The following is a 15,457-nucleotide window of genomic DNA, read 5'->3' as shown; positions in this document are numbered from 1 at the left end:
CTGTGTCATCGTGATTCGCTGTTCACTATGAACATTTGTTACATCCTGTTACACTTTAACACAACACCAAAATTCTGCTTATTTAATTCACTGAATAAATGCGGGATAGACTACCCTATGTCCAAAAGTGAGAAGGCAATAATTTAGTTTTGAGCTGTTTTGACGTATATAACTGATCTAATGTGTTCTACTGGAACAGGCAGACAACAAGCAGATAGTTTAAAAAAGGCTGCTGTCAGCACGTTTCCGCCTCATGACTGTGCACAGAAGATGATTGACGTATGGCTGATAACATTTGATTACTAGGGGGGACTGTATGACATGGACGCCCCCCCCCCCCCCCTTCCCCATGTCGAATACGGAAACAACCAGGGTTAGATTTCTAGATTTAACTTTTCTTAACCACTTAAGCCCTATACAGTATGCTTTGTTGTACAACAAATAGCACAAATAGCACATCTACGAGTTCACAATGTGTCGCATCGTGGCGTGTTGTAACTGACCTTGTAGATCTGCTATTTGCGCTATATTTTTGGTATGCCAATCAAACTGAACCCTTGGCAACACAATTGAACCGGAAACACAAATGACCATCATATGTGTTTCCGGTTAATTTCTACTACTGTAATGTATTTAAGTCAGTCTGAACAGAAGCAGGGATAAAACATATCCCAATCGGCCATACGAATGAAAGTCCAGAGGGAGGATATCAAGAGCAGAAGGCATGTATTTCCTTCCCACCCCCCCAGCAAATCGAACCCACTGACTCACAATCAGCTGCAGGTTAACAGTATAGCTCAGAGACTGGGAGGATGGTTGATGAAGAGAGAGAGAGAGAGACAGTCAGAGGACGCTTAACACAGAAAGTGAGAAAACTCCTTTTGAGTGAAATCTGGGGCCAGCAGCAGGCCTCCAGAGCAGCCCAGCAGTCTTATCATGTCCCCTCCATACTGCAACGGTTGGAACACACTGACCGAGTGACAGGGAGGAACGGACAGGACTTTTACTCGAGATAGCACCAAGCTCTGGTCTAATCTGAGAGCCCAGGGTTCCAGTCTGACGGTCTAGACTCTAATACACAGAGAGAGAGAGCGAGAGCGAGAGAGAGAGAGAGAGAGAGAGAGAGAGAGAGAGAGAGAGAGAGAGAGAGAGTCCTAAACAGATTGTCAGTCCCTTGTGTGGCCTCTATCGCCCACAAAGCACAGAACCTCATAACTCCTCACAGGAAGTACTCAAAAATGTTATCTGCCTGTCTTTTTTTTAAATGCATTATGGTAGCTCAAGGGAATTAAATACAGTAGCTTTCAATACTAGCTAAATTATTTACAGATACATTTATGTTGAGGATGGTGGTGGCGGTGTGTGTGTGTGTGTGTGTGTGTGTGTGTGTGTGTGTGTGTGTGTGTGTGTGTGTGTGTGTGTGTAGCTTAGCTTAGCTTAAAAGCTTAGAGGAAGCTTTTATGACTAAAGTCATTAAATACCACCCGCTCCTCCATACCATCACAGAGCTAGGTTATAGGTGCGATCTACTTTTGTTCATCTTTGGTGATGCCTTGGACATGTACATAGGTTGGTTGTAGAGGCTTCCAACAACTTGGGATGACAAAAAAAACAGCTAAACGGCATGCAAAAGTCTGTGCATTGCAATCTCTTATATTATTGGCTCTGCCAAATTACTTGTACCCCTGAAGGGTGTTTGGGTATTTGTCCAACATTTGCTGACTGTACATTTTTTACAGCACCTTGTAAATATTTGTGTCCTTGTATTGTATAAAGTATTAAATGTGTGTGTGTGTGTGTGTGTGTGTGTGTGTGTGTGTGTGTGTGTGTGTGTGTGTGTGTGTGTGTGTGTGTGTGTGTGTGTGTGTGTGTGTGTGTGTGTGTTTAGGGTTATGTTGGGGACGGGTTATAGGTAATGTGATCCATGTTTGACAGAAAACCAAACATTGAATGAAGGTGCATATGTCTGTGGCGACTGCATGGCGAGATGGACAAGCAGTAATATTATCCGTCACAGTGAAGCGCTGGAGGCATTCTGTACTTAAGAGGACAAACTAGAATCAAAGTAAACACAAGGAGGTTATATCAGTCCTCTGTTGACGGCAGTAAACTTTCTTCAAAGCATAATTTTGGGTAAACATACAATGCACAATTATTTCGTTGGAATATCTCTAGGGAGACAACGGCTTGTTGACACAGGGCTGGACACATTCTGAATCCCCCAAAAAAGAGACAACAAAGTTTACTTAAAGATGCTTTAGACATCGTATTGTATTTATTTAAAGTAGGTATGCCTCTTCTGTATGAATAGAACATTAAGCTTTATGTAATTAATGAATATCTCTCCTTAACCAAAATATATTCGGATTTATTCAAAGATGCTTTATAATTGTTTGTGTATTTTTTTAAGTAGGCTATGCTCTGTATGAATAGAAATTTCAACTACGTAACAAAATAACTCTTATAGGCTGAATTTATCTCTAGAATGAAATATAAATAATAAAACAAAAGTCTCATGCTAATTTAACAAAAAGAAAAAGAGGGGTAGGCTATAGGCATTTGTATTCAATGTGAGAGAGCTCAGTGCATTCAGGTCAGTGCAGCTTTTGATTTGAGGCAGCCACTCCATCACATGTGTTTTCTGCTTTCTACTGCCATCATGTGGCATAAAGTTGCATTGCAGATTGCACAGTAACAATGATAGTTCATTTACACTATTTTATCTACAGGGCGATTTATATGATTATTTTGTTTTTATTCTGGTGGTTATATTTTATTTGAACGACATATCAAAACATTTGTAGTAAAACACATGTTCTGTTGTTGCGTTAAAGTGTTCCTACCATCCCATATTACAATTGGCTAATGGGAGGGCGCCGGGCGGGCCAGCCGGTGGGCGGACCACGGCCACATCACTCTGACTCAGACATAGCCATAAACAAACCCGACACGCCAAACATAGGCATGTCACTATGATTCAGACATAACCATAAACAAACCTGATGTAGGCCTACCCATAGGCATGTCTCATGTGACTCAGACATAACCATAAACAAACCCGATATGGCCATATAGGCATATACTGTATAGAGATCCGGTTGTCTTGAGCAACAGATCCGACCGCTATGCCCATGTATGTAGGATTAAAGATGTTAAAATGATCGGACCCTCTGACCCTACTTTGAAAACCACAGCCTATAGCCTACTACTCAACTTGGAAAGGATCTTCAAATTGCATAGAAAGGGTTGGGGAACACAGTCACACCAACAGCCATCATGCATAAAAGGTTTTATTGAAAGATTGTCATAAATCTTTTTTTAGGCCTATATACTTAAACTTATGTCAATAAAAAAAGTTTGTTTATTTGTTTGCTTACAAGTTAAATGTCATCAAAGAGCAAAAATCTAAGTGATTTCAAGATTGTGTACTTTAAAAAAAAATTGTGGTCTAGGACTCTCCAAAATCTGCCATCGGTCAGGCTTTGTTACAATGAATGGTGGTCTTACTGGTTTATAATAAGAATCTTCCCCCCTATTCATCGGAGTAAGCGTTTGGTGTTGTCTGGTCTTTGTAGCCTGACACTCAGCCTGAATCTTCATTTCGTTTCACTCCAATGGGCGTGGCTAGTAGCGATTCAGGGGCTGAAGCCAGGCTAAGGACTTCGGCCTAGAAGTCTTGGATATTTGATTTATGTCCTAGAGTATGTATATCCACTCACTTAACCAGACCAAACAAACATCACAGCCAACTGCTATTATCCCCCTTATGGAGCCTGTGTCAAGTGAGAGAATGTTACATCATATTGTGCTCAAACAAACTGCATTCTTATCTTATCCAAAAAGTTTGAGAGACGTCCCATCTGGTCCTACAGCGCAGTCAAGGCCAACTTCCACACTGAGAATCTCAAACTGCTCTTACCTGTACTGCATGCACCTACTATGTACTGTATGAGGTGATCACTGCATGATCAACCTGCTTGTTTACTTGTCCTATAGTTACCTGATATTTCAACCTTGTCCTAATAGTTACCTGAAATATTCAACCTCGTCCTATAGTTACCTGATATCTAAAGCTGAAAGATATCTAAATACAGTACATTTAGTTGCATCTACTACTGGGTAAAAAACTGTATTATTCCAAATAGGGAGATGTGGGTGGTCAACGTGCATAAAATACAGTCATGAAAACACATATAAATGCATTATAAGTACAGCATACAGTCCCGCATTACACCCCCACACACACACACACACACACACACACACACACACACACACACACACACACACACACACACACACACACACACACACACACACACACACACACACACACACACACACACACACACACATGCGTACATTCCTACATTCCTACAGAGAGAACATTTCCTAGCACCCTCACTGTAGCATACACACGCATGCACGCGCGCACACACACACACAGCATAGAAAGCATAGAAACCACATGCCTGTGTTTGATGCTTAATTATGCAGTTGCCTGCATTAAAAATTCTAAAACAAATAAACCAAATGCACCATACAAGTATTGTATCATTGCACATGGCCCTGACCAAAATACCATAATAATATCAGATCCTATGTTTTGTACTGACCCGGTTTAACACTCCAATTTATGATGGAACAAAAGTTGTGCTGAACCTGAATGCTCTTATTTTTTCCCTTTGCAGAATCCTTCCTTTGCACCGATTGTCTTATGTGGTGGAACCTGTTGTGTACAGGCCAGGGTGTGTTGGGTCACTGAGGATACAGTACATGTCCTAAAATCTCTGGGACCCCAAAATAAACACTGAGGATTTCACACCTCAGTGTTTATTTAACCAAATGGATCGTACAGGGTCCATTTGGTTCCATTTGTACATTCTCGGTGTTACAGACCCGTAAGGATCCATTTGAACCCCTGGTTCAAATGGGACCCTACATGTTATCATGTAGGGTCAATACGGTCATTGAGGATGTGTGTCTCATGTCTGTGAAAACTCTACAAGCTCACAACATGTGTGAAATAGCCTCTCGATCTCCCCCTCCCTCTCTCCCTCTCTCTTGCTCTACCTCTAAAAAAATGTATTCATTAAATCACATTTTTTCCCTCAAAATATTAAATCAGGTGTCTTTGCGCGATTTCACCATGTTGAACACCTCCAGCCTAGTCAGTTCTGTTCATAACTCACCAATGGTGGAAAAAGTACTCACATGTTTTGCTTAAGTAAAAGTATCAATACTACAATGTAGAAATAAAAGTATCAATGAAGGCAATTATGTTTTTGCACTGTCAAATAGGTCTACATACAGTATGATAGCATCAAAGCCAAAACTTTTACAAGCGACCCGATCTGTTTATAGATATTTTGTTCAAGTTGTTGTTAATAACTAGGCTACACTTCGTTGGTAAAGTCCAGATGACAAGAATATGACTATGATTTTAGTGGAATTTATATTCATGCAGTATTTATATTATATTTGTTATTAGTGTCTATATGTCCTCTGAAACAATGTGGTTTATAGTGAGAAGTTACTTCACTTGTTCCTAAAGGTCCTTTCACACGGCAAGCGGCCAACGCGCCTATGTAATTCCTTTTCAATGAGAGGCGGGCGATTTTTTGGCACGTGCGGAGAAGTTGAGGGGCGGTGAGGCAGGCGGGCGCGGCCCCATGAAATTCTCGCGCGCATGCTCGTTTGTGCACGCGCTTGCGGGCGGCAAGAGCTATTGTGGTGAGCTTTTCTTTTCCCCGCACTGCGCAGGAGGAAAAAAACAACAATGATCACGGCGCAATCACCGCTGATCCGAGCGGTACCGCCCGCGTGAACGGCTTGCCGTGTGTTACGACCTTTAAGCTTGTTTGTATAATTGCAGAAAAGCATGGCCGAGACTATGTTTTGCACCCTGTCTGTCCGTCCGTCCGTCCGTCCGTCCGTGTGTGTGTGTGTGTCCGTCGCCCCCTCCATCTGTGGACAGCTAATCTCCGGCACCGTTGGCTTGCTCGCAGCGAAACTGTACACACACTCCCTGGATGCCAGAGCAGAACCTCTGCCCAAATTTTTTTTGGGCAGTTTTGGCGGGCCGGGCCGGGCCATGGGCGGGCTCTGGCGGGCCTGCAGGACTCTAATGGGGTGGGGGCCCTGTTAACCTTGTCAGGGCCCCCCCAGGCTGGGGTCCTGACAAGGGCTCCTGAGGCCCTTCAGGGGGCCCCAGGAGCCTGGGCTTGAGGCTCAGACCCAGCGAGAACCACTGCTGTAAATACAGAGGAGGGGCCCACACATTTGATATTTGATTAACCTATACATTTCATTTTAGGTAAAATAGCTTAAGAAGTTTTTTTGGGGCCCCCTCCTCCCGGGAGGGGGAGAACTGTCCCCTTTATCCCCCCCTGTCGGCGGCCCTGCCTTGAGGAGCACATTGAACGCGTGCATGTACAAAGTAGGCAGTGCATGGTGCCACTGCCAAGCCACCGTGATGTGGCAGTGAAATAGCCATGTTGAAATACTAACTACAGTACCACCATGAATCCAACAACGTGGTTGTGGAAAGCCCTAGAAACAGTGCAAATCCCTACTCTCCTTCAAAACCGCTCTAAAAGAGCACTCAGAGGTGGCTGCAATTTGAAACTTGCCCGGGTAAAAGTAAAAGCCTAGCCCCCCCCCCCCCCCCCTCGAACTGTTTACTATACATATTTCTGTTTTTGTTTTATAGGATGTTTTGCATAGTAGTGTATATTTATATACTATACATTACAAAGATGTATAGTTTTGCTAATCTCCAAAAATCTTGAACGAAAACACATAGTGAACTGGACTAATAGACCTATATAGGGAGGGGTCTCTAACAACCTGTCAGTCACACATATGGGAGGAGGGCTAGCGGTTACTGTATATAAGGCCTGTGGTGAAACATATAGAGTGTACAGGTTACAGGTTGTCTGGGCCAGCCAACATGAAGACATTGGGGAGTCTAATTGCTCTTGCCCTGTTTGTGGGCACAGCTTCTGCAGCATCTGTGAGTCTATAGTAATATGTACTCTCTGTACCTTTAATTAATACGTAGTATCACACAATTAAGTTTACATTAATATTGATAGCAAAGACTTGTGTGCACATACACACACACACAGTAATAATAGTATGGGATGGAATTTGTCAATAAATGTTAATACCTTATTTTGACATTTGTTTACAATTACAGTTTTTATTTATTAATTTAAAATATAGGCATTCCATTAAGATACGTTAAGGTGTGTGTGACATGAAGGTGTGTGTGTTTGCGTGTGTGCGTGTGTGTGCGTGCACGCGCGTGTGTATGTACATAATTCAATTTTAAAGTGAAACCCATGGAGTTTACTTTGGATGAAATATATTCGATCAAATTGTATGGATTTGACTGTGTGATTTTGAGTCCAGTTTACAGCTGTGTAAGCTTAGAAGATGGTGGCTGTCTGCCTGAAGATACCATGTTTAAACATACATCAGTGAGAGCGGAGCATTTACAAAGCAATCTCATTATAGATATATCTGAAATAGACATGATAAATAACATGAGGAAACATTAGGCATACTTGAAGTGGAGCATTCAGAATGAGTTGTAGAAATGGTTTTATATTAACATGTTAATTTAATGTGTAGCTAGGAGTGGTGTACACAGAGGGAGGCATGGTGAAAGGGGACAACATTTTCCTTGGAATTGGTCGTCGTATGGACGTCTTCAAGGGAATTCCCTTCGCTGACGTCCCTGGGAGGTTTGAGAAGCCTAGGCCTCACCCTGGCTGGGATGGTGAGAAACCAACATGAATGTCATGTCATTCATATTGATGCCGTTTAATATGTGGCTGCATTTTTATTTTATTCTATTTTGGGGGATTTGATTAAATCTAACCTATACTCTCAAAGGGAAATCCCATATACAGTAGAAGATTTGATCCAGAATGACGAATGATGAAAGATACAGTAAGCGGCAGAATTCAAGAGGAGTTTTTTTAGATTACTTTTTTGCTGTCATAGAATTAGATTTACTTTAGCTGGTACATTTTTTTTTATCTCCTGACCTTAGGCGTGCTGAGGGCCTTCGACTACAAGCCGAGATGTATGCAGGTGAATCTGCTGCAAAGTGATGCCCGTGGCAGTGACGACTGTCTTTACCTGAACATCTGGGTTCCTCATGGCCGTCAAGGTATAATGTCAGTGGTTTTATTAATAAAATAAAATAACAGATAAAATAACAGATTTTCAGTTCAACATCGGTTATTTAATCAGTTATATTCAGCAAACGATGCAGTCATGCGATAAGTATAAGTTAGGTTTTAACAGTAAACTTGTGTGTTCCCCTGACATGCATCACTCAAACACACATTCTCCTTCAATTAGAACGTGTCTATTTGAATTGAATTAAATGTCAATCCATGTGGAAATATTGTATTCTGTCTCTACATTTTTTTTCAAATGCTTTATCTTTAGTGTCCACTAACCTACCAGTCATGGTCTGGATCTTTGGAGGAGGTTTTCTGGTTGGAGGTTCCATGGGGGCCAACTTCCTCGACAACTATCTGTATGATGGACAGGAGATTGCAGACAGGGGAGATGTTATCGTTGTGACCCTGGGATACCGTGTCGGAACCCTGGGTTTCCTCAGCACCGGAGATGCAAGCATGCCTGGCAAGTATTAGCGATGACATTATTGGCTGTAAATGGTAAATGGACTGCATTTATATAAAATAGCAAGCGACTTTCTTGGCACTTTACAATTATTTCATATTAACCCATTCACACACCGATGGTGGAGGAAATCGAGCAAGGCACCAGCCTGCTCATAGGGAGCAATTAGAGGTGAAGTGTCTTAATTGCTTAGGGACACTTTGACACTCAGCCAGGGATCGAACTGAGAACCCTCAGATTCCAAGAGGGCCGCTCTACCTCACCGTAAAAGTAATTGGAATGGTTATTGGTAATTAATTAGGTTGGTTTCTTGACAGGAAACTATGGTCTGTGGGACCAGCAGGCTGCCATCGCCTGGGTACACAGGAACATCCGCAACTTCGGTGGAAACCCTAACACCCTCACCATTTTTGGAGAGTCTGCTGGTGGAGCGAGTGTGAGCTTACAGGTAAGTGGCTGGTGATGTTGGTTTAACCAGATGAACCCTAGCCAGCGGTGGACAAAGCACTCAATCCCTGTACTTGAGTATAGAAACTCCTGGTCAAACTTTGCTCAGTCAAAAGTTGCTCAGTCAAATTTGTAATTGAGTTAAAGTACTAGAGTACTTTCTTTTTAAAAATACTTATACTAGTACATTTTTGTCTCCGCCAGAGGTGGAGGGTATGTTTTCGTCTCCGTCCTTCCGTGTGTCCGCCAAGCTAACATTGGTCAAGCTTCACGTGACACGTGACAATATGTTGAAAGGGTGTGCTTTGATTGGCTAGCGAGATGCATGACGAAATAGAAACCTATAAATAGGTGTGTCACTTCAAAAAATCATTTATATTTTTTGAAGTGAGCTTCCATCAGCCAAGCTAACATTGGTCAAGTGACACGTGACAATATGTAATATAAATAGGTAAGACAGGATTAATCAGGAACAGTACTGGCGGAGACCTGTACTCCGAGGAGCACATTTTCTAGTCTTAAAATTATTGTAATAGACCATACCCGGTGAAAGTAGTTGCAAAGTTGGGGTTAATGCACGTCCTGTCGCGCGGTTTCTCCCCCGCGCGCGTCCCGTCGTGGCGCCCCCCCTCCTCCCCGTCGTGGCTTCCCCCCCTCCTCCCCGTCGTGGCTTCCCACCTCCTCCCCCCCGTGGGTCGCGTTGCGTCACCCCTCCCCACGGGCGTATATATATATATATATATATATATATATATATATATATATATATATATATATATATATATATATATATATCAGCACGGAGAATAGCGTAGGCATGTTAGTCGCCCGCCGCGGGTCCGTCTGGTGTGTTTACTTTCCACAGAAAGAATTGTGCTGAGAGTGGGCGTGGTGTCGGTGTTGCCATGTCGGCGTACTGTAAGCGCTGTAGGGGCAACGTTGGTGGTAAAGGGTTCGTTTGGTTTGGCCTCGTTTTCGTAGACCTTGCTGCTTGTTTCTCTCGCGAAACCTGGCAACGACGCATGCGCAGTTTGATCAAGAGTCCCCCGAACCACGAACCAAGACACCGCCGCCACCACCACCGTGAGGTTACTAGAATTATAGGAGGATATTGCAAAAAACAAGCTTGTAAGCCACCGCACGTTATGAACATGTAGATCTGCTATTTTCACTATATTTCAAATACTGTAGGACTTAAGTAGTTAGTTCATAATATTATTTTGCTCTTCCTAGAAATGTGGTGAAGTCAAAAGTACAATATTTACTGTATCTTTGATATATAGTGGAGTGACAGTCATAAGTATCCAAAAATACAAATACTACAATAAGAAGTACAGATACTTGCGTCCCTATTCTGGGCATGTGTCAAAATAGGACAAGTGGAAATAGGTTAAACTTTTCTAGCAAAACATATTTTGTGTTGATGGAAAGAAACAGGAGCCCAAGTATAGACCCTGGGGTTAATACTGAGTTGCTATTTAGGTGGTAGCTGATCTGTGTGTGTGTGTGTGTGTGTGTGTGTGTGTGTGTGTGTGTGTGTGTGTGTGTGTGTGTGTGTGTGTGTGTGTGTGTGTGTGTGTGTGTGTGTGTGTGTGTGTGTGTGTGTGTGTGTGTGTGTGTGTGTGTGTGTGTGTGTGTGTGTGCGCGCGCGTGCGCATGTACTGTATGTGTGTACAACAGACTCTCACACCCCACAACAAAGGTTTAATCAAGAGAGCCATCTCCCAGAGTGGGGTTGCTCTCTGCCCCTGGGCGATCAACAGAAACCCTCGGGAGCTAGCAGTGGAGGTAATGTGTTCAAATGATGAAAATGTATTTAAAATGTATTAAAAGGATCCCTGGCTAATAAGCCTTATATGCCTTAATAATAATGAATAATAATTATAATTTCTATAACTAACATTAAAAACACCTTAAGCAGTTTATTTCACTCAAGAGAGATTACTCCCGTCGCAAGATGATGATGTCATTTGTGTGTGCGCGCATGTGTGTGTGTACATAAAATATGTAAGGTGTTTTTAATTTCTAATTTTAGTTATATAGGGCAAGTATTTTTATTAGCCAGGGATCCTTTTAACATTAACCCTAGTTTTTGTTTTGTTTTCGCAAAAATAGCTATTTGTTGATAGCTACTTGAAGTATATAGACTTTAACTAGTTAAGAAAAGGTCCACCCACCCACCCCCTTTTACTTTTACCTTCAACTTCACTCTCCAGATTGCTATGAAGGTCAACTGCCCCACTGATGATCAAATGGTAGCTTGTCTGAAAATGACAGATCCTGTGCTGCTTACAATGGCCGGTGATTTGGACACTGATGTAGGTCCCCAGAGTGAGTACCTATTCCATCAAATAGCATCACATTTCTATGTTTGCTAGGAAAGCGTGATTCTATGCTGACTAAAATCCCATTTAAATGCTGCAGAAAGACAGTAGCCTACATGTTAGAATACATCTGTCCTCAAGGAAAATATGGAGCAACCGATGTTTCATGTTACCTTCGTTCATTCTATAAGAACTTGCATATACAGTAGTGCGTGCGTGCGTGCGTGCGCGTGTGTGTACAAGATATTCTGAGAATGAATCGTCTGATTTTCATGGAGGGAATGATTATTTGTCTATCATGAATACATTACTAACTTTTGGATAACTTGGTGGTAATGATCAATAAGGCTGCCTCAAAGATATGATTACATTTTAGGTGGAAAAGGACACAACGTAGAGTGAGTATAAAACAAGAGATGTTGGTGCAGGCAGGGTTTGCTCTCCAAAATACATTTGTTTAATTTGAGGATGTGAATTTAGCCCTAATTACGGTAAACATGACATACAATTTTAACAAAATAATTTACAACAAAACAAATTACAAGATAATAGACATTTCAGAATGTCAAAGAGTGCAAATACAGAAAGATCTCAGAGTATTCCTCACAAGCTGTTTAAAGCGATCAAGTGAAATTAAGTTCTCCAGTTTTAAAACTGATTGTAGACGGTTCCACATGTGAGGGGTATAGAAATGAAAGGCATGTCTTACCCAGCTCAGAATTAACAGTGGGAATGTTTAAAACCAAGTAATGGGTATAGTGATTGCAAACTTTAAGTTCTAATAAGCTGTTAAGATAATTAGGCAATTTCTGAAGTAAGGCTTTGTAGATAAAAACAGTCCAGTGCTGTTCTCTTCTCATAACCAATGATGGCGAACCAACCTTTTCATAAAGCCTACAGTGATGGGTAAGAAAACCATCTCCAGTTATAAACCAGAAGGCTGAGTGGTAGACTGTATCAAGTGTTATCCTTTTAACAATCATTGTAAATCGTATCTCTGTACTAATTGCAAACTGTTAATAAAGTATTCAGTCAATCAATCAATGAAATTCTTGCCAATCCGATTTCAAGCCAGTGTATGTGCTTTTTTCCATGCAAGGTGTAACATACTGTAAGATTGTGGGTCATATTGTTGTACTTACCTCCCACAGACCCTATTGTTCTTAATCTGAAACTGTCTGCTGTGATTGATGGGGACTTCCTTCCTGATGAGCCTGCAAAGCTTTTCGCCAACACTGCTGACATCGACTACATTGCTGGTGCCAATGACATGGACGGACACCTCTTTACTGGCCTCGACGTCCCCTCCATTAACAGTGGCTTGATTGACACCAGCGTGTGAGTATCAATGGCAGTATCAAAGACAGTTGGGCTTAAAGCTGCAATCCATAAGTTTCATTTCCCAGCCAGAACTCGAACCCTGGTCCTCCGCGCGAGTGCCACTATTTCTACCACTGAGCCAATATCTGAGCCTCTTTCTGCCCTGCTTGCTCAGGGGAGAAAAAATATTCTGACCTTCAGGCAGTACCACTTGTTAACCAGTGGTGGTCCTACCTAGCTACAGGATATAAATGTCTCAATAAAAGAGCAGGGAGACCACCTCCAACCACCACAGTTGTTGTAGTTATATTGTTATTATTAAAATACTCAAACAAACAGATTGGTTAAATGAATTAACTTATTCACAAAACAAGTTATAGATTGCATATTTAAGAGAGGGAAAATAAGTTTTTTCCTATACCACAAATCTATCATTCCTATACCACAAATCTATAAAACCTGGAGATAACTGAGGCCTGCATAAGGAGCTGAGCAGAGGAAGGGAGGAAACCTAAAATACATCTTGTTTATCTTCTTAAATCTGTTTTCTTTCTTTTTTGGTCACATTGCAGGGAGGATGTGAAAGATCTCCTTGGTTCTTATACCAAAGAAAAGGGTCGTGCCGGTCAAGATGCAGCTTTTAATCTCTATACTTCCACCTGGTCATCAAATCCTACCAGGGAGTCAGTCAAGAAAACTGTTGTGGACATTGGAACTGACTACTTGTTCCTGGTGCCTACCCAGGCTGCACTCTACATGCATGCTGCCAACGCCAAGTGAGAGCTTTATTGTATAGTAGTTAATGTCTGCACATTAAAGTGTGTGTTCATTGAACTCTGAGAGTGTGCAAATGCAAGGTCTGTTTGTTTGCATTTGTGCACTTTTTGAGTAACAAATTGATGAATTTACTGTGTAGTTAAGATTTTTGTGCATGAGTTGTAAATTTCTAACTTTTTAGGCATGTTATTGTGCATAATAAAAGATTGATTATTTACCATACCTACTGAAAACATAATAAGTCAGGTCTAGGATATTATCTTCTGGTGTAACCTGAGGGTACTATAGTATGATCTCATCTTTCAGGGAAGTCTGACAGATGAGGCCTGGAAAAAGTAAGACATGAATACAAATACATAGTTAATAGTTATAATACAGAGTTTCAGAAATCTTATGGAAATTGGTTATTTTATCAGATGCCAAATGGAAAACGTGGCTGCACTTCCAAAAAGACAATAACTTAAATGTCTCATTACATTTTAGCAAGCAACAGGTATAGCGACACTATACCAAAATTAAGATTAGCTGTTAATCAAAAATGTTAACAGAAGGTAGAGTACCCGTTTCCTGTTCCAGTTCATTGTCCCATAGCTTCATTTGATTGGCTCAGCAGCAAATTTGAACTGGAAACACACCTTCTCGCGTTTACAGTTAAAATCTGCTGCCGAGCCAATCAAAGAAAGCTATGGGAAAACAAACCGAAACAAGAAACAGGTATGACACCTTCTGAAAACCTGGGACCACCATGTGTTATGTTCTCAGGTATTTCCTCTCGTCATGGAATAGGAATAGATTTGTTTTATAGTATGATTATAAAAAATGTGTCCCTGACATCCTTTCCTAACTGTCTATAGGCCTGGTGGCATAAAGTATAAACTAGCCTCTAGTGCCTCTAGAACTTGCCTAAACGCATTGGTTTTTTTTAGCATGTTTTTGGAAAAGCGATAACTATGTCCTTATTTACTTCTTGTCCCATCAAAGAACCGGTCGTACCTTCTCGTACCTGTTCTCTGAGCCTAACCGCATGGGTGGTCTGATAAAGCCTTACCCAAGCTGGATGGGTGCTGACCATGCTGATGACCTGCAGTTTGTGTTTGGAAAGCCTCTTAGCACACCCCTAGGCTACTGGCCCAGCCACCGTGATGTCGCCAGATACTTCATCGCCTACTGGACTAACTTCGCCAAAACTGGGTATAACTACAACTACAGACATACAACACACACACTTCATGATCATCATTATAAAAGACTGGGTAAAGACTGGTAACAGCAACATTTACCTCCAGGAATCAATAAAGGTATATCTTATCTTATGTTAAACCAGTATCGTCATTTAGATAATTTAGATAACACATTAAGCTAAATATTCTTAGATTACAATGAAATTGCTTGTTCATTTATGGATATTGCAACTGCCATTTTAGCTTTCATTACATCAGACCAAATCAGACCTTTAAAGTGATTCATGTCACCGGTAAATAAAACTGAATGTCAGATTAATGTAGCCTATATTTGAATGTTTTTTTGACAACTAAAAAAAAAACAGATTTTGAATGTATATTGAGAAAGTAGAAATGTAGTCTATCAAATCCATAATGCATTTGTTGTGTGTGGTATATTATATGAGTTATTCTCATGGGGGTATTTATTCTCTGTTGTAGGGACCCCAACTATGGAGGGCTCAAGGTTCCTGCCAACTGGCCTGCATTCACCAGAGTTGGCCATCAGTATCTGGAGATCCACTCCAGGACGAACAGTAACTCAGTGAAACAGCTGATGAGACTTCGTTATGTGCAATTCTGGACCAATGAATTACCCAACATGGAGTCAGCCTCTGAATAAGGAACTTATTTGCCTCATTAAGTGTATACTTACAGTATGTTAAGTTACTATGACAGTGTTGCTTAGTATATAAATGAAGATTT

The 15,457-nt window shown here is 41.3% G+C and overlaps 1 protein-coding gene across 1 annotated transcript; it reads left to right on the top strand.

Moving 5' to 3' along the window:
* Window positions 1-6,952: 6,952 nt before the first annotated feature.
* Window positions 6,953-15,374, top strand: LOC311037840 (bile salt-activated lipase-like; the record flags this gene model as incomplete). The annotated part of the gene is made up of 11 exons (XM_084047130.1): window positions 6,953-7,015; window positions 7,639-7,786; window positions 8,063-8,182; window positions 8,467-8,664; window positions 8,982-9,112; window positions 10,792-10,899; window positions 11,328-11,442; window positions 12,587-12,773; window positions 13,328-13,531; window positions 14,514-14,723; window positions 15,194-15,374. The coding sequence occupies 11 exons, from the start codon at window positions 6,953-6,955 to the stop codon at window positions 15,372-15,374; spliced, it is 1,665 nt and encodes a 554-aa protein (XP_083903256.1).
* Window positions 15,375-15,457: the final 83 nt, after the last annotated feature.

This window comes from Gymnoscopelus microlampas, assembly GCF_963454915.1.
Source record: "Gymnoscopelus microlampas genome assembly, chromosome: 21".
Lineage (NCBI taxonomy): Eukaryota > Metazoa > Chordata > Actinopteri > Myctophiformes > Myctophidae > Gymnoscopelus > Gymnoscopelus microlampas.
Note: the sequence above shows the minus strand (reverse complement) of the source record. Positions and strands in the feature narration are given on the sequence as shown.